Genomic DNA, 24,945 nt, shown 5'->3' with positions numbered 1-24,945 from the left:
ATTAGGCTTATTTAACCATTAGAGATGCAAATGTATGGCTGCTTATAGCAGGCTAAAAAGAAATGCAAATAGTCAATTACCGTAGATTTATTGTCTCCAACTCTCTCATTTCATTGGTGCCAAATATGCCATTAGCGTGGGGCAAAATCTCAGCAAATGTATAATAAGAGCAGAAAACGTAAAAGATGTACAGAATATGATTTTATTCATCTTATTTCTCATTACTACGTACTTTTCAGAATATAACACCAGTGGGCATCTAAGAGCTAATTTTCACAAAAGGGGGGGTGCTTGTAGATTTCCATAAAGTTGCAGTTTGTTCCAGGTGTATCTGGCTAAGTCCAGTAGCTGCTACTTTCACACTAGCGTTTTTTGCGGATCCGTCATGGATCTGCAAAAACTGATCTGTTACAATAATACAACCATATGCATCCGTCATGAACGGATCCAGTTGCATCCGTCATGAACGGATCTGTCTTGAACACCATTGAAAGCCAATTGTGGACGGATCCATTTTCTATTGTGTCAGAGAAAACGGATCCGTCCCCATTGACTTACATTGTGTGTCAGGATGGATCCGGTTGTATTATGTCTTCTATAGCCAAGACTGATACGTCTTGAACTCCATTGAAAGTAAATGGGAGGCGGTTCCGTTTTCAATTGCACCATATTGTGTCAGTGAAAACGGATCCGTCCCTATTGACTTACATTGTGAGTCAGGACGGATCCGTTTGGCTCCGCTTCGTCAGACGGACACCAAAACGCTGCAAGCTGAATTTTGGTTTCCGTCTCCAGAGCGGAACGGAGGCAAACTGATGCATTCTGAGCGGATCCTTTTCCATTCAGAATGCATTAGGGCTAAACTGATCCGTTTTGGACCTTGTGAGAGCCCTGAACGGATCTCACAAACGGAAACCCAAAACGCTAGTGTGAAATTAGCCTTAAATGATCTGTATTTTTACCATGCAGTAATGCTCACAAATACTTCACCAACAGGTTCCAGCAAATGCTAATATCTTATTGGAAGTTAAAGGTCTAAAGAAAAATGAGAAATACATATTTGCAGTTGCGGCATATGCAGCAGATGGACGCCTTCTTGGAGATGCGATCGGAGAATCAACCAAACCAATCCTTGCCTCTCTCCCTTTGTCAGTACCTGCGACTTTGGCCTATCTAGCTCAGGTATATTGCAAGCAAAGTAGTGTTCCAGTAGCAACCTGATGATTTGCCTGCAGACATTCCCACAGAATACACTCTACCAGTGGGAATTTCTGATATGACCGAAATGCGATGGGTGCTGCCAGTATGAAAGCGTTAACCTAGGGCATGTCTACCCAGCTTCTTCTCTAGTGCATTGTCAGTCAGTTCAAACAGTAAAATAGCACTAAATAGATACCATTTCATTTGATGAGGTTGCGCTTTGTTCCTCACTGCACAACCTCAGTGCTGAGCAGTTTGAATGGAGTGATGATTGAGCATGAGTGGTGTGCTTTTTCAGTGTTTATGGCGCTGAGTACTCATTGTTTTCAGCAGCCCCATAGACATTTAATGGAGCAACAGGAAACGTGCTGGACCACCATACCATTCAAACTCCTCTCTGCAATCTACTGTGAATGATGGGGGTCCCACTGATGGTTCCATCTCGCACTTAGACATCTATCACGTATCCTGTGAATTGGCAATCAATGTCAGTAATGGGAAAACCTCTTTAAAATCGTGTGGCAGTGTTCCTGGAAGTGAAAAGGGCTATTCACACAACCATAGGAATTAATGGTCAATTATGGTTACAGACAATTGGGTACCCAATAATAAGCAATTAAATAGAACAAATGGTGAGTGACCTTTAATTAATACTTAACTTTTAATATCCAATTAAAATAGTAGCTCATTAAAGACAACACACAACCAATCGCACACAATGGTGCAGACACATATAACAGGCAATGGTGCAAATTCAAAGTTGCTGAACCATACCAGGGGAATGTCATCAATGGTAATCTTTGTTCATACCAGGGTCCTGGTTGTTGTATCCCTCTCCCTGATGAAGCTGGGCAGTCAACTGGCGCGGCGTAGGGATAAGAAGGAACATTTAAGGAGCCAGGAGTGACACGAGGGGAAGGGGGGGGTCACCCTTTTGAGGGTGAGCGTTTTACACCACCTGTGTAGAGATAGATGAATTGGAGTAGGGACTTGTAGGGGAAGAGATCCAGCACGTGGATTCCCTCCCATCCCTACCAATATCCTTCTTGCGTTAATTACCATTGATGACATTCCCCTGGTATGGTTCAGCAACTTTGAATTTGCACCATTGTGTGTTATATGTGTCTGCACCATTGTGGGCGATTGTTTGTGTGTTGTCTTTAATTGGCTACTATTTTCATTGGATATTAAAAGATAAGTATTAATTAAGGTCACCCACTATTTGTTCTATTGAAGTGAAAAGGGCTGCAGATTTTTTAATGCTTTAATTGTTGCATTAAAAAGTTGCAAATTATGGAGCACCCTCTTCTCCACACTTCTCCCAGCTTCTCCACACTTTTAGTGGCTAGCCTGTTTTGGGCCTTAGTGATTAAGCAATAGTTTTTTTTATTTTTTTGTTGTCACATTTCGAGAGCTATAATTATGTTTCCGTCTATGTAGCTGTATGTCGGCTTGTTTTTTGCAGGACAAGTTGTAGTTTTTAATGGCATTTTATTTTATAAAACTTTGTTTGACTTTTGTTTAACCATTTACTAGTCCCACAAAGGGAATTGTGCCGAATTATCTTTTGATTGCTTTTATAATACACCACTGCTTATGCAGTACAGTGTATTATACGATCAGTGCTATACTGGCAGTTACCAGCAGGCTGTGCACCTTCAGGGGCAATTTTTTTATGATTGTATTTTATTAATTTTGGGCAATACATAATTTTTTCGTTGGTCTTTATTAAAAATATTGAGCCGTTCCATTACAAAGGGTTTGTCTAGCTGTGTGAATGTACTGCTTACTTTCCCTTTGTGCGGTCATCTAATAAACCTTATCTCTAAATTATTAAAAGGTCATAAATACTTATTTAAGCCACATTCTTATCAGTAAAATAAGACTTGAGCTATAATGAGTGTTAATAAAGTCAGAGATAAGGAGCCGTCAGCTGAGCTGCCTGACGGAACAGAGTAAAATTTCAGATCCTGCTACTACAAGCCTGTACAGAGACAGAGGTTCATATTTTTAATTAAGACCAATTGAAAAATGTTTTTTAGCCCACAATAAAAACAATGCAATAACAAAAAATTGCTCCAAAGGTGTACATAGCCTTTAAGTCCCCTGGCTGCCATTTGAAGACATAGGGGAACGAGGGAGCTCCCTATCTCTAAACCACAAAGATGCTGCAGTCAATATAAACCATGGCATCTAAGGGTTTAATCGGCCTGGATCAGTGCCGCTGCCGATCTGGCCCATTAGAGCAGGAGCCTGGCTCTCAGCTGAGATGCAAGCAGCATCAGCTCTCAGGTGCACTGGAGACCCATGCAGAGCTTAGACTAGGCTACCATAAAAAGGTGATGGCCTAGGCCCCTTAGTGACCGCTGTAAAAAGTCATATGGATGGTCACTAAGGGGTTAAAGCCACAATGGTATCTCTGCATATATGGTAGGGGGGAAAAAATCTATTAAAATAAAAGTTTTTTTCTCAGTGCTTAAATTTCAGATTGGTGGGAGTCTGACTCCCATCAACCCCAATGATTAGCTGTTAGGGGGGGCTGCGGTACTTGGGCAAGTGTTGTTCACTATATGCCAGGCAAAGCACCATATATTGTATAGCTGCTGTGACGGGATTACAGCTCAATCTTATTCACTTGAATAGACTTGGACTGAGCTGCAGAAAGGCCAGGCCAGGGTGACTGATGAACATGACATCACAGCCCAAGGAAGATGCCTTCTAAACAGCTAATTGGTGGGGGTACTGGAAGTCAGACCTTCACAGATCTAATATTAATGACCTATCCTAGGGCTAGGTCATCAATATTTATGTCCCAGAAAACCCCTTTAATTGCAATGTTTATCTAGCAGAGTCTTTTTCTTATGTGGTTTGAATAACCAGTATTCTTATTTACAGAGTGCTTATCAAATCGGTAACTACAAAGTAGCTAAGAAGGCATGCTCTGTCCTATGGAGCTACTTTGTCTTCTCACCAAGTCCGGCACAAAATAATTCTGAAATAACACGATTCAGAGACGGTCATATAACCCAGATGAGGTAAGTTCTGAGATAACAGTTGCAGTTGTATGTATCATTCCTTGGCACTGACTTACGATTTAATAATTGTAATAAGTATAATCAAGATAGCATTTGTGACATACTTGAAATATGAAAGATTGTAAGATGTGTTTTCCGTGCTAAGTCTAATTCATTTTAAATAAGTGATCATTTTTCACATATTAAATGGGTTATCCAAACCCTATAAGGCACCACATACAGGTTATACTTACCCTGCTCCTCGGCACCCACATCGCTCCTGATGCCCCCCCGGGCCGCCACTGCATCTCCCCATCGTGCGGATCAAAACATCAGCCAATAGCAAGCCGCGACAGGAACGAGCTTTCTTGCTATTGGCTGCCCACCCCCCCTGTCGGGTTGAATAACTCTTAATCTCTGTCTCACGCAACTGATTAGTTAGGCTGCAGTTTATCTATGTAAATCCACACATAGCAAACTTTTGCTGAAAACATTTTGGTGAACTGTCCCATTGACCTGAAGTTTTTTCTTTTCTTCAGCATCTGCATGGATTTCTCCAAGCACCATTCAGATAAATGTTTGCTGTGTGTGGATATACCATAAATTGATGTTTTTCGTGGGTATTTCTGCTCTCTTTGCAGGACTGGCATGACACACATGCACTGATTTTCGCTCTGCCGTATAACGACCAAGTTATTGAGCATTTACATGCACCAACTGAGAAGGCAATTATCGGGAAGGAACCTCTCCTTCCCGATAATTGCCTGCTCGTTTGAGGAGCTGAATTTACATGAAGCAGTCATCTCCTCTATATGAGGACTAGTGATCGTTCATCCCCTAGAAAATCATTGTTTCTGGGCAGCAGATAGTTGTTTATACAGCACTATTCTGCTACACAGAAATGATGATTTATATGTGTGCATAAATTCCCCCAGTGAACGAGTGGTTGCTCGTGCATCAGGTGACCGGCGGCACCTTTAACATGAGCCAATTATCGGGAACTAGTAGTTGTATGAACATTCGTGCCTTATAATGGTCCTGCGTAAAGGGACATTTAAGGCCCCTTTACAGTGCTCAGTGGAGCAGATGACGGGAAGGAAGCGCTACTTCCCAGCAATTGCCTGCTGTGGAGGAGACCGCAGCATGTAAATCCTCTTCACAGTATGGACATGTAATGCAAGGCACCAACGAACCATCCGGAAGAGGAATCCGCAAGAGGTACCGTAGACAAGCCCGGCCGCGGCGTACTGCCACTAGCCCGACCAACCAGGCGGTCTCCCCCTCCGGCGCACACACTAACGCATCCCCGTGTTGGATCGGAATGGGGTCGGATCTAGTGTATCAGTGGAGACACGCATAAACCTGTCCCACTGCTCCACGAGGACCCTTTTTGGTCACTCCGGAGTGCGAGACAGGTGAGGATCTTACAGGACTGGAGTAATTGCTAATTCCATTGCTCATCCCCATACAGACAGTGTATTGTTTAAGACAGCATGATCTGCTGCTGGCTAACAGTATTTTAGGTGATCGCACCAAAGATCTATTATCAGATGAATGATCGTTTTGCTCGTTCATCGGTTAACCGGCAGCACCTTTAAATGGGCTGATTATCACTAACGAGTGTTCATATGTACGCGCAATAGCAATAATCTGCCTGAATATCAGGCAGTGTAAAGGAGGATTTACACCCGACCCATGTTCTGGCCAATTATCAGGAACGAATGTTTCTACGAACGCTCGTTACCGATAATCTGCCCTTATTTATTTATTTAACTCACTTGTATAGCGCTGACATATACTGCAGCGCTTTACAGACATTATCATCCCACTGAAGAAGAGATTAGACATCTCGAAACGCGTCTGGGTGTAATACCTGTGAGATAAACATCCCGGCGGTGCATGGCCATGTACTGAAAGACGAAAAATTCATCTATCACAAAGACGTGGATTTGCCACATACGATACAAGAATTGGTGTAGGACTCACGAAAGTATAGCTGCTGAGATAGGTCTGTCGCGAGATTAGAGACGAGACTCGGACAGAACCGGAAACACCACAGCTACAGCGGAGAAAGGTTGAAGCGTGGGACGCCACGGCAGTAACCCTCCCGCGGAATGGCTACATTGAGACCACAGTGAGTACAAACAATTCTAAGATAAGTGGAGTTGCACCATATTGTTGAACAAAAACGACATAAATAAGTGTGTAACACAGACCTGCTGGACAATTAAAATAATATCCAGTACACTCGGTATTTTGAGACAATTACAGCGGATGGACAATCGCGATACTATAAGAAAAAACAACACCCGAACGAGCTAGCATTTGCGTTTTGCATTGTGACATCTTTTATACAGTGTATTTTATATTATACATTTGATTTGTATGCACGTATTATATGCAATTTGTATACCGCAATTGGTATACAATTAGCCCTGATTCACTTTGCCACAGACGGCTGTGATCCAACGAGTCGGACCCACTGGGGAAGATACGGATGCAGCTTTCCTTGGCATAGAGAATTACATGGGCAGTGTGTTCAAATAGATGTTTTTATTGTCATATTTTATAAGTATTTTTAACCCAGTGGTCACAGGGTATACTGTTTAATAAATTCTTAAACCATACATCTCGGTCCCACGTGAATTCCCAATGTTCTGAGTGCCGGTTCTATTCCATATTCATTTACCAATCAGAACTAGGGGTGTTTCTTTGAACCTGTGCACCGATCGTGATAAACCTGAGTGAGCCACCTGCTTAGTATCCATTATCATCAAGCTGTCCCGAATGGGGCTCACAATCTGAGGTCCCTATCAGTATGTCTTTGGAGTGTGGGAGGAAACTGGGGAGAACATACAAACTCCATGCAGATGTTGTCCTTGGTTGGATTCGACCCCAGCGCTGCAAGGCACCAGTGCAAGCCACAGATCACCCGATGAACAAGAAAAACGCTTGTTTATTGGGTGAATTGATCAGATGTGCTGACACCTCAATCATTATTCCCTAAACAGCCCAGGAGCAATGATTATTAGGATTAGGATGAGCAAAAGCAGCAGTTATCACTAGTGTTGGGCGCGAATATTCGAATTGCGAATATTAATCGCAAATATCGTCATATAGGAATATTTGGAATATTATATATATATATTCAGAATTTTGAATATTTTAGATTTTTTTTATCAGTAACCTCCCTTCTTTTTTGTGGGCCAATGAAAAGGAATAAATTGAAATGATATATTGAATATACGCCTATAAGTACAATAGAGCAAATAACATAGGGATAGGCGCTAAAACAAAATAATAATGTCTTTTATTAATTGTCTGATTTAAGAAATAAGGGGTATCAACCGTCAGTATAATGTGCAAAACTGACTTTAACAATTGTGAAAACACTGATATATACCAAATAGCACCACCATCTGGATTGCCAGTGTAATCTCACAAGCTACTAGCATAAGGGGCTCATTCAACCACAGGGTTCAAGATGTGTATCCCAGGGTGAAAGGTATCAAGGGGATGTATTGGTATAGGAATTTCACCAAACACCACTCCAAAACAGTGAGAGCCAGCGCGCAGACTCTCACTGCACTAATAATCACAGGTGCTGGACTATGGCAGAGCAATAACAATCACTCCAGGTGGATTAAAGGAGCAATGGTTGCCCTGACATGTCCCTTATTGGCAACAGCTCAACGCTGCGTTTCCATGCATTGGGGATGCATTTCATCAGGAGCTATGTGCACCAGGTTAATACTAGAGCCCAGAGCCTCAGTGTTGTTTTAATGACCGAGGTAATGGACAAACAAACAGTCAGTGATAGAGATCCCTGCCTAGCACCGTTTTCCTCTAGTGTGAGGTACGGAGCTTTACAAACAGTCACTATCCTGCCTGAGCTAGCAACCTCTAGGCTGAGGTGCTGCGTGCTAGTGTGCATGTAATCCGGCACTGTGATGGCCGCAAAGCGGCCCACAGAACGCCGAGCTTTACAGGGTGAAGCCCCGCCCTGTTAGACACGCCTCCGTCAATCAGCCAATCCGGCCAGGAGGCACGGCACAAGGCAAACCAAAGGCTGAGGGGAGGAGGAACACGGTGAGTCACAGGGAAAGCGCAGCAAGCGCCACATAAACAAAACAAGGAATTTACAAAGCGGCTTTATATATTTATCGCAGCATGGACATCTTTATTGTAATTATACAGTAAAGGAGAGTCACTCCAAGAGAAGTGTGTAAAAACGGACAGACACATAGATTCATGTGTGTAGCCACTTGTATCAATGATCACACACATGAATCCACTTCTCATAGTGCATTGTACAGTAACACAAAGAAATCAGCCTGGTCACTAGATGAACGGGACGTATGAGATCGCATCATTGAGGCCGGATGGTTTGATGGTATTCAGAGAAAAAATCCATCTCGCCTCTTTTTGCAACAATATGCGATCATAGTCACCGCCCCTTGGTGACGGCTTCACAGAGTCGATCACTTGAAATTTGACCGATGATGTATCCCCCCTGTGAAGGTCAAGAACATGACGAGCAATTGGCGTATCTTTGAGATTGGTAATATCCAAAATATGCTCCCCAATCCGTCTTCTTAGCTCTCTGATGGTTTTACCCACATATTTGATGCTGCATACACATGTCATTAAATACACAACACCAACTGACTTGCAATTGTGGAAAGACTTAATGAAGAACGTTTTATCCGCAGTGCTGTTAGTGAAGCTTTTGGATTTTTTAATGAACCCACAAAATTTACAGGATCCACAAGGAAACGTACCTGTAAGTGGGTTTCGCAGCCATGACTGCGGACGGGGGCTGATGTACAGACTATGTGTCAACATGTCACGTAAATTATTGTTGCGGCGATAAGTGACTGAAGGGTTGGCTGAAATCATCCCACCAATATCCGGATCGGATTTCAAAATGTCCCAGTGCTCGTTAAGGACATGGCGCACCTCGTCATGGGCGCCGTCAAAAGTCCCAATGATCCTCACAATATTCTCACTATTGTCCCTCTTTTTCGGAGACAACAACCGATCCCTGTTAGTACTCATTGAGTGCTGGTAAGCCTGCTTTAGACACTGCTGAGGATAACCACGACACTGAAACCTCTGCTGGAGATCTTTAGCAGCCACCCTAAAATCACTGAGATGAGAACAATTCCTCCTAACCCTCAAATATTGGCCCTTAGGGATTCCTCTCCTAAGGGCTACAGGGTGCGCACTGTCCCATTTCAAAAGGTTATTGGTAGCTGTGGGCTTTCTGAAAACGTTGGTACTAATATGCCCATCAGCAGACAATGAAATGGACAGATCCAGGAAGGAAATGTTCTTCAAATCCATTTCTGAGGTGAAAAAAAGTCCCACGGTGTTATTGTTGAGGACCGCAACAAATTCACGGAACAATTCACTATCGCCCCCCCCACAGGATCAGCACATCGTCGATGTACCTGATCCAGAGGGGGACAACATCCGTGAATCGCTCCATATCTTCACAAAACACTACCTCCCTCTCCCACCAGCCCAGGTAGAGGTTCGCAAAAGTCGGGGCACAGGGACTGCCCATTGCGACCCCCCTGAGCTGGTGGAAGATAGAGCCATCAAACAAAAATACATTGTGTGTGAGTATGAAACTCAACAATTCCATTACAAAGGCATTATGGGCCCTGTATTGTTCACCCCTCTGCTGAAGGAATGTTAGGATCGCTCCACAGCCCAATCCATGAGGGATTGAGCTGTAGAGCGCCTCCACATCCAAACTGGCCAGATAGGTACCACTGTCACATTGGACACCATCCAAGCGTCCCAGCACATCCATAGTATCCCTTACATGTGAGGGCAAGCTGTTAACAAATGGACGCAGGATGGTGTCAACATAAGTACTGATATTGGCTGTCAAACAATTGTTTCCAGACACTATCGGCCTCCCCTTTAGAGGTTCATACCCCTTGTGAACTTTGGGGAGACAATAAAAGGCCGCAGTGACTGGGTGTGAAGGTAACAAAAAGGCCAATTCAGTCTTGTCAATGAGTTTCTTCTCAAGGGCTTGGTTCAAAATACAGGACAATTCCACCTTATAAGTTGGCGTGGGATCAGACGGAAGTAGTTCATATGTAAGCTTGTCCCTGAGCACGCTCATACACATATTACGATATTGTTCGTGCCCAAGGACAACAATATTTCCGCCTTTGTCTGATGATTTAATCACCACTTCTTTGTCCTGTTGCAATAACCACAAGGCCCCTCTTTCTTGGTCATTCAAATTGTCACTGTTAAGTCCATGCATGTCAATCTGACTCAACTTATTAGACACTATGGACACAAAAGTATCAATTGGGGTGCAATCACCAATAGGTGGCATTTTTGTTGAGGGTAATCTAAGCTTGGTGAACGGACCATCACCTGGATCCCTTTGTCCCTCAGCAAGAAGATCTGATAAGATTTGGACATCTGGCAAGTCTGATATATCAATTCCTAGCTCTTCGCATTTCCTGCGGTCATTATTGACAAAAAATTTTCGCCACTTGAGCTTACGCGCAAATAAATTCAGGTCTTTGACCCACCCAAAACAATCAAACCTGCGCATCGGGACAAATGAAAGGCCCTTTTGTAGAACATGGGTCTCCATGGTAGTTAGAGTCCGTGAAGACAAGTTAATAACTTGTAACTCGTCCTTCACTGATCTAGATGGAAACAGGGATGTAGTTTGGGACGTACAGGGGGATGTCAATGTTTGTTCCTCAGTAAGTATTGGGAAATCAGCGGGGTATCGTCTAAAAACCCCCCCCTACCATATTGACCTCTACCTCCTCGTCCTCTTCTACTACCCCGACCTCTATTCCTACCACCATACGGTCTTCTAGCAGACTGGGACCTTGTTCGCTTATCACCAGTAGCGTCTGAATCTATTTCACCCTCTGAGGAAGAGACTTCGGTATCTAACTCAAGAGCATCCGAATGTTTGATGCTATAATCAAAGATTTTGCCCTCTTTAAAGTCTCTGATATCTCTATTGAAAAGGGAGTGTTTCTTTTCTTTTAACTGGGCAGTGTATTTTTCCACAGAAATTTGGAGGAGTGACTCCTTTTTTATTAAAATCAGTGTGACTATTGAATTTTTTTGTTGCCTCAATAGCTTCCTTCAGGTCACTTTCCAGAGATGTCACAACACTCTTTTCCTCCTCCAATAGGAGTTTCATCAATCTCAGAGAAGAATCTACGGACTCCTTCTCCCACTTTTTCAGGAAGTCCGCAGATCTCAATCGGACTGATGGTGTGATAGGATTCCTCAGGCCACGTGGGACAATTTTATTCCCAATATACGTTTCCAAAGACTGCACCTCCCACCAAGATCTAACAAAATTTTTGTAGATCTTAGTGACTTGTTTGAAAGCAGAAGAGATGGTAATTGTCTGAGAGGCAAAAGATATGTCTCGCTCAGAAAACACCTCACTAGGATCTCCCATCCACTGTACGGTGTCAATGCCGCTAGATAAAAAGCCTGCCATTCCTTGTATAATAATTAAATGGAATAAATTGAAATGATATATTGAATATACGCCTATAAGTACAATAGAGCAAATAACATAGGGATAGGCGCTAAAACAAAATAATAATGTCTTTATTAATTGTCTGATTTAAGAAATAAGGGGTATCAACCGTCAGTATAATGTGCAAAACTGACTTTAACAATTGTGAAAACACTGATATATACCAAATAGCACCACCATCTGGATTGCCAGTGTAATCTCACAAGCTACTAGCATAAGGGGCTCATTCAACCACAGGGTTCAAGATGTGTATCCCAGGGTGAAAGGTATCAAGGGGATGTATTGGTATGGGAATTTCACCAAACACCACTCCAAAACAGTGAATGAAAAGGCTGCAATGTCTCTGTCACAGCTTAGCAACATCCCTAGCAACCAATAGGAAAGTTGCCTACCCCTTACTATATAAGAACCTCCCCAGTAGCCCTTGTATGCAGTATTTTGCAGATCTGAGAGACACAGCAGTGTTAGTGCTGTGCTCTCTGCTTTCCTGTGTAATTACATTAGATAGTTAGTTAGTTAGCTTATATATATATAATACAGATAGTTAGTGGGAGATAGTCAGTGTAGGTTATATCCTGATATAGTGTAGCTGGTAGGTTCCAGTGCAGGGTGTTAGGTAGTGTCATTGCTGTGCTCTGTACTTTCCACATTACATCAGATAGATAGTTATATAGCTTATATATATAATACAGATAGTGGGAGATAGTCAGTGTAGGTTACATCCTGATATAGTGTAGCTGGTAGGTTCCAGTGCAGGGTGTTAGGTAGTGTCATTGCTGTGCTCTGTACTTTCCACACTACATTAGATAGATAGTTATATAGCTTATATATATAATACAGATAGTGGGAGATAGTCAGTGTAGGTTATATCCTGATATAGTGTAGCTGATAGGTTCCAGTGCAGGGTGTTAGGTAGTGTCATTGCTGTGCTCTGTGCTTTCCACATAACATTAGATAGATAGTTATATAGCTTATATATATAATACAGATAGTGGGAGATAGTCAGTGTAGGTTATATCCTGATATAGTGTAGCTGGTAGGTTCCAGTGCAGGGTGTTAGGTAGTGTCATTGCTGTGCTCTGTGCTTTCCACATTACATTAGATAGATAGTTATATAGCTTATATATATAATACAGATAGTGGGAGATAGTCAGTGTAGGTTATATCCTGATATAGTGTAGCTGGTAGGTTCCAGTGCAGGGTGTTAGGTAGTGTCATTGCTGTGCTCTGTGCTTACCACATTACATTAGATAGATAGTTATAAAGCTTATATATATAATACAGATAGTGGGAGATAGTCAGTGTAGGTTATATCCTGATATAGTGTAGCTGGTAGGTTCCAGTGCAGGGTGTTAGGTAGTGTCATTGCTGTGCTCTGTACTTTCCACATTACATTAGATAGATAGTTATATAGCTTATATATATATATAATACAGATAGTGGGAGATAGTCAGTGTAGGTTATATCCTGATATAGTGTAGCTGGTAGGTTCCAGTGCAGGGTGTTAGGTAGTGTCATTGCTGTGCTCTGTGCTTTCCACTTTACATTAGATAGATAGTTATATAGCTTATATATATATATATATATAATACAGATAGTGGGAGATAGTCAGTGTAGGTTATATCCTGATATAGTGTAGCTGGTAGGTTCCAGTGCAGGGTGTTAGGTAGTGTCATTGCTGTGCTCTGTGCTTTCCACATTACATTAGATAGATAGTTATATAGCTTATATATATAATACAGATAGATAGTAGAAGATAGTCAGTGTAGGTTATATCCTGATATAGTGTAGCTGGTAGGTTCCAGTGCAGGGTGTTAGGTAGTGTCATTGCTGTGCTCTGTGCTTTCCACATTACATTAGATAGATAGTTATATAGCTTATATATATATATAATACAGATAGTGGGAGATAGTCAGTGTAGGTTATATCCTGATATAGTGTAGCTGGTAGGTTCCAGTGCAGGGTGTTAGGTAGTGTCATTGCTGTGCTCTGTGCTTTCCACATTACATTAGATAGATAGTTATATAGCTTATATATATATATATAATACAGATAGTGGGAGATAGTCAGTGTAGGTTATATCCTGATATAGTGTAGCTGGTAGGTTCCAGTGCAGGGTGTTAGGCAGTGTCATTGCTGTGCTCTGTGCTTTCCACATTACATTAGATAGATAGTTATATAGCTTATATATATATTATACAGATAGTGGGAGATAGTCAGTGTAGGTTATATCCTGATATAGTGTAGCTGGTAGGTTCCAGTGCAGGGTGTTAGGTAGTGTCATTGCTGTGCTCTGTACTTTCCACATTACATTAGATAGATAGTTATATAGCTTATATATATATTATACAGATAGTGGGAGATAGTCAGTGTAGGTTATGTCCTGATATAGTGTAGCTGGTAGGTTCCAGTGCAGGGTGTTAGGTAGTGTCATTGCTGTGCTCTGTACTTTCCACATTACATTAGATAGATAGTTATATAGCTTATATATATATTATACAGATAGTGGGAGATAGTCAGTGTAGGTTATATCCTGATATAGTGTAGCTGGTAGGTTCCTGTGCAGGGTGTTAGGCAGTGTCATTGCTGTGCTCTGTACTTTCCACATTACATTAGATAGATAGTTATATAGCTTATATATATAATACAGATAGTTAGTGGGTGATAGTCAGTGTAGGTTATATCCTGATATAGTGTAGCTGGTAGGTTCCAGTGCAGGGTGTTAGGTAGTGTTATTGCTGTGCTCTGTACTTTCCACATTACATTAGATAGATAGTTATATAGCTTATATATATAATACAGATAGTTAGTGGGAGATAGTCAGTGTAGGTTATATCCTGATGTAGTGTAGCTGGAAGGTTCCAGTGCAGGGTGTTAGGTGGTGTCATTGCTGTGCTCTGTACTTTCCACATTACATTAGATAGATAGTTATATAGCTTATATATATATATAATACAGATAGTGGGAGATAGTCAGTGTAGGTTATATCCTGATATAGTGTAGCTGGTAGGTTCCAGTGCAGGGTGTTAGGTAGTGTCATTGCTGTGCTCTGTACTTTCCACATTACATTAGATAGATAGTTATATAGCTTATATATATAATACAGATAGTGGGAGATAGTCAGTGTAGGTTATATCCTGATATAGTGTAGCTGGTAGGTTCCAGTGCAGGGTGTTAGGTAGTGTCATTGCTGTGCTCTGTACTTTCCACATTACATTAGATAGATAGTTATATAGCTTATATATATATAATACAGATAGTTAGAGGAAGACAGACAGTGTAGGTTATATCCTGATATAGTGTAGCTGGTAGGTTCCAGTGCAGGGTGTTAGGTAGTGTCATTGCTGTGCTCTGTACTTTCCACATTACATTAGATAGATAGTTATATAGCTTATATATATAATATAGATAGTGGGAGATAGTCAGTGTAGGTTATACCCTGATATAGTGTAGCTGGTAGGTTCCAGTGCAGGGTGTTAGGTAGTGTCATTGCTGTGCTGTGTCCTTTCCACATTACATTAGATAGATAGTTATATAGCTTATATATATATTATACAGATAGTGGGAGATAGTCAGTGTAGGTTATATCCTGATATAGTGTAGCTGGTAGGTTCCTGTACAGGGTGTTAGGTAGTGTCATTGCTGTGCTCTGTACTTTCCACATTACATTAGATAGATAGTTATATAGCTTATATATATAATACAGATAGTGGGAGATAGTCAGTGTAGGTTATAGCCTGATATAGTGTAGCTGGTAGGTTCCAGTGTAGGGTGTTAGGTAGTGTCATTGCTGTGCTCTGTGCTTTCCACATTACATTAGATAGATAGTTATATAGCTTATATATATATAATACAGATAGTTAGTGGGAGATAGTCAGTGTAGGTTATATCCTGATATAGTGTAGCTGGTAGGTTCCAGTGTAGGGTGTTAGGTAGTGTCATTGCTGTGCTCTGTGCTTTCCACATTACATTAGATAGATAGTTATATAGCTTATATATATAATACAGATAGTTAGTGGGAGATAGTCAGTGTAGGTTAGATAGTGATATAGTGTAGTTGATAGGTTCCAGTGCAGGGTGTTAGGTAGTGTCATTGCTGTGCTCTGTGCTTTCCACACTACATTAGATAGATAGTTTTATAGCTTATATATATAATACAGATAGTGGGAGATAGTCAGTGTAGGTTATATCCTGATATAGTGTAGCGGTAGGTTCCAGTGCAGGGTGTTAGGTAGTGTCATTGCTGTGCTATATACTTTCCACATTACATTAGATAGATAGTTATATAGCTTATATATATAATACAGATAGTTAGTGGGTGATAGTCAGTGTAGGTTATATCCTGATATAGTGTAGCTGGTAGGTTCCAGTGCAGGGTGTTAGGCAGTGTCATTGCTGTGCTCTGTGCTTACCACATTACATTAGATAGATAGTTATATAGCTTATATATATAATACAGATAGTGGGAGATAGTCAGTGTAGGTTATAGCCTGATATAGTGTAGCTGGTAGGTTCCAGTGTAGGGTGTTAGGTAGTGTCATTGCTGTGCTCTGTACTTTCCACATTACATTAGATAGATAGTTATATAGCTTATATATATATTATACAGATAGTGGGAGATAGTCAGTGTAGGTTATATCCTGATATAGTGTAGCTGGTAGGTTCCAGTGCAGGGTGTTAGGTAGTGTCATTGCTGTGCTCTGTGCTTTCCACATTACATTAGATAGATAGTTATATAGCTTATATATATAATACAGATAGTGGGAGATAGTCAGTGTAGGTTATATCCTGATATAGTGTAGCTGATGGTTCTGCTGTCCATACAGACATGCTACAGACATAGCGCTGTGATGTCACAAGTTCACAACAATACTTACTGCACCAATCACTAATATGTAGTCAGACCCTCTAAAATGTGAAGTTGCACGTATTGTGCAAAAATATGCGCATCATTAATTGTCAATTTGCACAATCATGAATATATTGGAGCTATTAAGCTATGCCAGCTATTTAAAGTTATTCTAATGTTCTGCCGTGCCAACCATTTTCTCCAGTCTCAGGAAACTTCTAGCAGCTTGGAAAATGTAGCTATAGTGACCCACGCCTGTATTTTGCACGCATTACGCGAATATTACATTGCTGATTTTTCGCGATCAAGAAAATAATCTCGAATTCGCTAATATATGGCGAAATATCGCGAATTCGAATATTGCCCCTGCCACTCATCAGTAGTGATCACTCGTCCTCATACAGTAGAGATGATTGCTGCATGTAAATGCAGTGCTTCACCTCCACTTAACAAGCAGCCGACTGTCGGGAAGGAATGCTTCCTTACTGACAATTGGCTTCTCCTTGCCCCTGGGTAAATCCACCTTAAAGAGCACCTTTCATCTGGCAAAACATTGTGAACTATGTATAAGGGTACATACAGCGGCGCCCAGGGATTTCACTGCACTTATTATTATCCCTGGGCGCCGCTCCGTTCTCACTTGGTTATAGTAGGAGGAGACTGCCTTTGTTCTCCTGGGTGTCTCCTCCTCCTAGGCTGTAGCGCTGGCCAATCGCAGCGCAGATCTCACAGCCAGGGAGAAAAAAACCTCCCAGGCTGTGAGCTCTGCGCTGCAATTGGTCAGCGCTACAGTGTAGGAGAAGAAGACGCCCAGGAGAACTAGGGAAGTCTCCTCCTACTATAACCAAGTCCCCTACGTCTCCGCCTACTATACCCCAGTGACCGAACATACCGCAGGGCATAGCAGGAGAACGGAGCGGCGCCCAGGGATAATAGAAAGTGCAGTGAGATCCCCGGGCGCCGCTGTATATGTCATGATACTTAGTTCACAATGTTCGTCTGGTGAATTTTAGCAGTGAACGATCATTTTAGCCGACCAGTGACAGAGCAGTATCATCTGAGAAGAATTCGTCCATGTTTAATATTGTCTTCTGATAGCTGAACGAAAGATCTTTCTTTGAAAGAACGTTCCCAGAAGGATCTTTCATCTGTCGCCCAGATTCATTGAACATGTATGGGCAGTTTGAACAGCTTTAATGGCCAATATGGCCTGCGAAATGAACCTCCTCCAGACGATCATTCAACTGCTGTTCAGCCATCAACCAGCTTCTGTCTAATGTGTATGGCCAGGCTGATGGCTATAGAATATGCAGACTGAAGAAATAACAAGCCAGTTGTGGCTGGTTTAAAGGGCTTTTTACGACATAGTTCAGTCCACATGCAGTTTGCATATTGTTGGCAGCACATACTCGATTTATATGGGAAAATGTGCTGCAGAGAACAATTATTTTTAAGCTGGCATAAAGGATGCGATTAAGGTTATCTCTAACCTGTACTATACCATTGTAGGATAAGTAATCTGCGCCACAACTTGAATATTACATTAATGCTGGTAGATTTTATGCACTTTAATGGGTGCCAATCAGCGCTGTAGCATGTGGATCAGTGCTCGTTAAGTGCCATGACATTGGGGAGTTACCGGTAGTATTATTAGCTGACAAACGTACAAATGATTAGTAAAACAGTCATGACATTAGGAGTGGTGCAGCCAGAACCAGAGACCAATGGGTACATGGCATCCCTAAGGACTGTCGGCATTCCCATGGCTCCAATGATATTGCTAAACAGTAGTAATATTACTGATGCTCCTAACCGTAGAAAGTTTGTTAAAGGGGTTATGCCATGATTCATTTAAAAAAAAAAAAAATCTGACATCATATAGTCCATGACAATCTCTTTCTACACATGGATCCAGAAATCTCCCCATTCATTGGCCAATTGCTCTGCTAGATTTAAATCAAGCTGGCAGTTTAAGGGGAGTGTCCTTTCTGCTGCTGCTAAGGGGGCGTGTCTCAGCTCTCCCTATCACAGCTCAGGAGGTGTGTCTTTTCTGCTGCAGCTCTCTCCCTATCACAGCTCAGGAGGCAGTTGAAGGATGAAACTGAGCATGTGCGGCCACCAGGGAGCCGGACAAGGAAATAAGAAAAAAAGCAGCAGGTGGCGCTACACAGATACATTTTATGGAATAACTCAGTGGCTATGCAAAATTTTTATGACATGCAATTACAAAAGAATTCCGATCCAGTTTCTGGTTTGGAAAGTCTAGAACATTTTTCGTGGGACGACCCCTTTAATGAAACGCAGAGTGATTGTGTCCATTTTCAGTGAAGTAAATGTAATAGGTGAAGCTGCTTCATTTCTTATTTTAAAATGGGTGCAGAAGCAATTGAAGGAAAGGTCAGCCCAGAAATAAAACCCGTCGCTGTGTTCATTGCTCTGCCTCCGTTGTTCAATATCCGTCTCGCTAATTTTGTGAGCAGTTACCCAGCTGTAACACAGTGACCCACTTATTGTGTCACCAAGTGTTTTTTTTTTTTTAATTTTAAGCTCAATATCCAATTCTCCCAGGACTACAGTAAATAGCGTGCAGTGATCTATGTATAACACCGAGATGCTTGGAATCCATTTCTAATATCGTCTTTGTTTCAGACAAGAGGGACCTGGTGCTGGTTTCCATAGTAACCGCAGTGGCCAGTAGCAGCCTGCTGTGTGCATGGAAGAATTTTTAATTAGCGCTGTCAGATTGTGACTCTCGCTGTTTAGTAAATAGTCAGTTTGTCGTAACTTATCTTTAAGATTCTTCGTCTCCTTCAGGAAGGACCAACATGAAAATTAGCTGCATTATGTCCCAGTGCATTTTACCCTCCCAGCTTGAAATGGTTCTCAGATGAATATTAGCACGCTATGTAAAAGAATGGATAGGTTGGTGCAAATATCTGAGATGATGTATTTCTTTCTCCGTAGACTGTGTCTTGAAGCTGTATCAAACGCCTCTCCTATACTGCTGCAGCTCTTCCTGGGAAGTATTTTTATGCTCAATGATATAAATGTAAAGGAAGGATCACTTTTTTGTGATTCAGTTTGTGATGGTGAGCTTTCTCGGAAGAGACAAGTAAGTAGTAAATTGGTATTCTAAATTAGATGAAATAGATTAATAAACATAGATTGGTTAGAAGTGTTGTCCAATAAAAAATCTCAGATGTTTATTGTATTGCGTACAAAAAAAACATGTTATACTGACAGTGGTGCTGGTCCAGTTCACCCTCTTATTGTTTGCAAAAAGCAGTGTCCACGTGTTGGGATACAGCACGACTGCTGCAGCCACTCACTATCCTTTATGGTTTAATGTTAAGGTCCGTGATTTGCTGCAGCAGTAACGTTCTGTACACTTTGCACATCACAGTGTGGGTGACGTGCACAGTGATGTGCCGGGATATGGCATCTGACTGGTGCAGCCACTCACTATCCTCTATGGTCTAATGTTAAGATCAGTGATTTGCTGCAGCAGTAACGTTCCGTACACTTTGCACATCACAGTGTGGGTGACGTGCACAGTGATGCGCCAGGATATGGCATCTGACTGCTGCAGCCACTCACTATCCTCTATGGTCTAATGTTAAGGTCAGTGATTTGCTGCAGCAGTAACGTTCCGTACACTTTGCACATCACAGTGTGGGTGACGTGCACAGTGATGTGCCGAGATATGGCATGTGACTGGTGCAGCCACTCACTATCCTCTATGGTCTAATGTTGAGGACAGTGATTTGCTGCAGAGATAACGTTCTGTACACTTTGCACATCAGTGTCAGTAGTGTGCACAGTCATATGCCGGGATATGGCACGTGACTGCTGCAGCCACTCACTATCCTCTATGGTCTAATGTTGAGGACAGTTATTTGCTGCAGAGATAACGTTCTGTACACTTTGCACATCAGTGTCAGTAGTGTGCACAGTCATATGCCAGGATATGGCACGTGACTGCTGCAGCCACTCACTATCCTCTATGGTCTAATGTTGAGGTCAGTGATTTGCTGCAGCGGTAATGTTCCGTACACTTTGCACATCACAGTGTGGGTGACGTGCACAGTGATGCGCCGGGATATGGCATCTGACTGGTGCAGCCACTCACTATCCTCTATGGTCTAATGTTAAGATCAGTGATTTGCTGCAGCAGTAACGTTCTGTACACTTTGCACATCACAGTGTGGGTGACGTGCACAGTGATGTGCCGGGATATGGCATGTGACTGGTGCAGCCACTCACTATCCTCTATGGTCTAATGTTAAGGTCAGTGATTTGCTGCAGCAGTAACGTTCTGTACACTTTGCACATCAGTGTGGGTGACGTGCACAGTGATGTGCCGGGATATGGCATGTGACTGGTGCAGCCACTCACTATCCTCTATGGTCTAATGTTAAGGTCAGTGATTTGCTGCAGCAGTAACGTTCTGTACACTTTGCACATCACAGTGTGGGTGACGTGCACAGTGATGTGCCGGGATATGGCATCTGACTGGTGCAGCCACTCACTATCCTCTATGGTCTAATGTTAAGATCAGTGATTTGCTGCAGCAGTAACGTTCTGTACACTTTGCACATCACAGTGTGGGTGACGTGCACAGTGATGTGCCGGGATATGGCATGTGACTGGTGCAGCCACTCACTATCCTCTATGGTCTAATGTTGAGGACAGTGATTTGCTGCAGCGGTAACGTTCCGTACACTTTGCACATCAGTGTCAGTAGTGTGCACAGTGATATGCCAGGATATGGCACGTGACTGCTGCAGCCAGACACTGTCCTCAGTATTAGATTTGCTATATCCCATCAGGTTACTGTTGCTGTTTTTAAATAAACTGCGACAGGAGAAGCAGATCAGCTCCCCAGAGAACGGTGCTGGAGGAATGGGTATAACAATTTTTATTTTATTTTAAGCCATTTTTGGGCATTCCTGAGATTTTTTATTATTTCTGACAACCCCCTTTAAAGGTTACATTGGAAGGTACACATTAAAGTGACCCTTTTGTTTAAGAAAAAAAAAATCACATTAGCTGAGGAATGAACAGAACACTTACTTGGTGGCCTCATTTTCTTCTTTTTATTTGCTGATCCACCAATTCTTGAGGCTCCTTTTTTATCATCTAGGATGGCTGCAGTGCTTCTCAGACTACCTGATACACACTGTGCTTCAGTAGCCCAAGACACTTCCTACTTGTCCAGCCCTGCTCTTGGATTGGCCAACACTGTTCACATGATCAGCGCAGGACAGTCCAAGGGCAGCAGGAAGTGTCTTGGGCTAATAAATGCACAGTATGCATCAGGAAGCCTGAGAGACGGCACTGCCATCTTTGATAGTTGACACACTTCAGCCAGTAACATTTGTTGTGTAGAGAAAGTTAATACCAGGCACTTACTAATGTATTGGTATTATCCATATTGCTTCTTTGCTGGCTGGATTCATTTTTCCATCACATTATACACTGCTTGTTTCCATGGCTACGACCACCCTGCAATCCATCAGTGAAAGAAATTACATATAGTACAGGCGCCATTTTGACCAAACATAGCAGTCTAATTTTTAAGTTCAGAATGTAATGTTATGTGCTTTATTTAGTATTAATGGCAGCCAAGCTAATCCCAGGGGGGTCCAGTGAGGGATTCACTCAGCTTTCACTCTCCCTGCCACTGTTCCTATCTTTGTCCCTTTCTCAGCCTCAGATCTGCCCCCCACCTCCGTCAGCCTCCTATCAGACCTCCCAGCCTACATCAGACTCATATCAGACTCCCATTAGACCATCCCTAGCCTCAGATCAGCCCCTATCAGACCCCCCAGCCTCAGATCAGACCTCCATCAGACCCCTCAGCCTCAGATCAGATCAGACCTTAAAAAAATAAAAAAAATAAACTTACCTTTCTAGCTACGGATGGCGCTGCCACTTGGCAGGTTCACTTACTCTCCCTGGTCGTCTTCCCGCCGCGCTGTACGGTGACCTGACAACGCATAGCGTCAGCTCATAGTGCACACCTACATGCACTGTGTCCTGACTCTGTACGTATCAGGACACAGAGCGAGGCCGGAATAAGACCAGGGAAGATGAGTACAGCCAGCGCAGCTGTTCAGCGTGGGTGCCTGGGGTTGGACCCCCCCAAATATGATATTGATGACCAATCTTGAGCATAGGTCATCAATATCGTTACAACGCACCAACCCTTTTAATGCTATAAACAAGCAATGCAATGTGTACAAGGGCTACACATTGTCTTACAGCTGATTCCATCGTTTTTTGCATAGCAACAGCACAAGGCTCTTAATACAGTATAAGGCATACGTTCTGCATTAGGTACATGTGTCAGCAAGAAATGAAATATAGGTAATTCTTATCACTGCAGTATATTTCAGAACAGTGTGGTCCTTGAGAGGCAAGAGACTACTTGTCCTAAGGGGAGACACCGAATTTTTATTCATTCGTTTTATGGATGAAAAAGTATTAATTTAGCAACAGAAATAAAGATGAGCCCAAGCCTTTAAATATCTAAGAACCATGGGGGTTGGGTAGTTGAAGGAAAACCATTTTGCACAGAGATGAAAAGCCCCGTTGCCTGTCTCTCGTAGACTCCCATAACTGCATTATTAAAAGAAATTTAATATATCAAATATTCATCACCTACAAATTCTGATTCAAGGCCGAGTTCAGACTCCATTCTATATTTTATGTGATGGCATTTGTAGTCCACATGATTGACAGTGTGGACTTTTGGCATGCCCGCCCCTGGACCATGTCCTTAGTTTCTGAGCAGTGCGCAGGAACACATCTGGACACAGCTTAGTAAATTACATGCGCCCAAAATGATTTCATTAGATTGAATGGAGAGGTGGGTTGAATGGAATTTGTCTGCCAGCCACCTCATCTGACCACCTCGTCCTCCTATAAATGTGCCATAATGTCTGAACGGGAGAACCTCGTTAACCCCTTCATGACCAGCCTGTTTTGGGCCTTACTGACCATGTAATTTTATTCATCGTCTTCCATGAGCTATAACTTTTTTCTTTTTCTGTCTATGTAGCTTCATGGGGGCTTATTTTTTGTGGGACAAGTTTTAGTTTTTAATGGTGCCATTTTTGGGTGCGCATAACTTACTGATTAACTTTTACTAACTCTTTCATTTTTCTGCATAAATGACACAATAAATCGACACCCCACAATACTCCCTCTGTAACCGCTTGCATGTGGCAGGCTCCATTGCCTGCGGCATGTAAGGGTTGGTTCACACTTGCGTTAGGGAATTTCGTTATAGGTTCCGTTATAACATCAATATAACGGAGTTCTCGGACGAAAATTAAAACGGAAGCCTTTAAGAGGCATTCCGTTTTGATCGGTCATAATAGAAGTCTATGGGTAAGCATAACGAATCTGTCTGGTATCCGTTATGCAGAACGGAAAACATGCTCGCCCATAGGCTTCTATTATGACGGAATGCCTCTTAAAGGCTCTTGTTTTGATTTTTGCCTGAGAATTCCGTTAAATTCCGTTATAACTCTGTTACAATGGAACCCATACCGAAATTCCCTAATGCAAGTGCAAACCGGCCCTAAGGGGTTACACAGCTCCTGCTGTCTGGGCTGTCAGATCAAAAGCGTTGCTCTCATGAGAAAAAGCGCGAAAAGTGGTGGCCCAACCTAAGACCCCTTAGTGACCGCCACTAAGGAGTTAAAGCCATATTTTCTTGGAGAAATAATAGATAGGTGGGTCATACTGTACAACATATTTCCCTGGTTGTGGAACCTTTCGAATCCTTCAGTCCTTGCTTTGCGTCAGCAGTCTTGTAATTACCTTCATAAATGTAGTCTTGTTATTTTACTCCACTTTTCCTTCCTTTCAACATTAAACTAGGTTTCAAAATGACTACATCTTGTCATTAAGCACTCCAAGTGTCATAAGAGCATCCAGAGCTGTATGTTTAATGGTCCGTAGACTGTGTAGATTAGTGAAATCTCACACTGTCCACTTATATATAATGTCTTTACTGCCAAAAGTCTTAACTCTGCTCTGCCGTAAAACGTATTATGGAATCTGAAAAGCACACAAATTGAACAGCTCCTCCTCACACACTTTCTTTTAGTGCATCTTTAAAAAAAAAAGCCTTGAACTTCAAGTGTTTTTTCATAGTGGTTTTTATTTTATTTTTACAAGCTTTTTATTTTATTATATTTGTAACATTCATTTTTTTGTCAGCTTTATTCATTCAGAATCAAAATCCACGATGGCGTCACATTCAGAAAAATAGAGTTTCCTTATGTCTTTCAGACAGCGTCCTCAATCTTGTTATGATT

The 24,945-nt window shown here is 42.1% G+C and overlaps 1 protein-coding gene across 1 annotated transcript in view; it reads left to right on the top strand.

Moving 5' to 3' along the window:
* Positions 1 to 24,945, top strand: part of CFAP54 (cilia and flagella associated protein 54) — a 383,858-nt gene that overhangs the window by 106,176 nt on the left and 252,737 nt on the right. Inside the window, exons 23-25 of the mRNA XM_044280574.1 lie at positions 997 to 1,182; positions 4,096 to 4,235; positions 19,580 to 19,727. Of these exons, the coding sequence (XP_044136509.1) occupies positions 997 to 1,182; positions 4,096 to 4,235; positions 19,580 to 19,727 (474 nt within the window). The remainder of the gene's footprint in view (positions 1 to 996; positions 1,183 to 4,095; positions 4,236 to 19,579; positions 19,728 to 24,945) is intronic.

The sequence above is a fragment of the Bufo gargarizans genome, chromosome 2 (genome assembly GCF_014858855.1).
Source record: "Bufo gargarizans isolate SCDJY-AF-19 chromosome 2, ASM1485885v1, whole genome shotgun sequence".
Taxonomy (NCBI): domain Eukaryota; kingdom Metazoa; phylum Chordata; class Amphibia; order Anura; family Bufonidae; genus Bufo; species Bufo gargarizans.
This window is presented reverse-complemented; position numbering and strand designations above follow the sequence as displayed.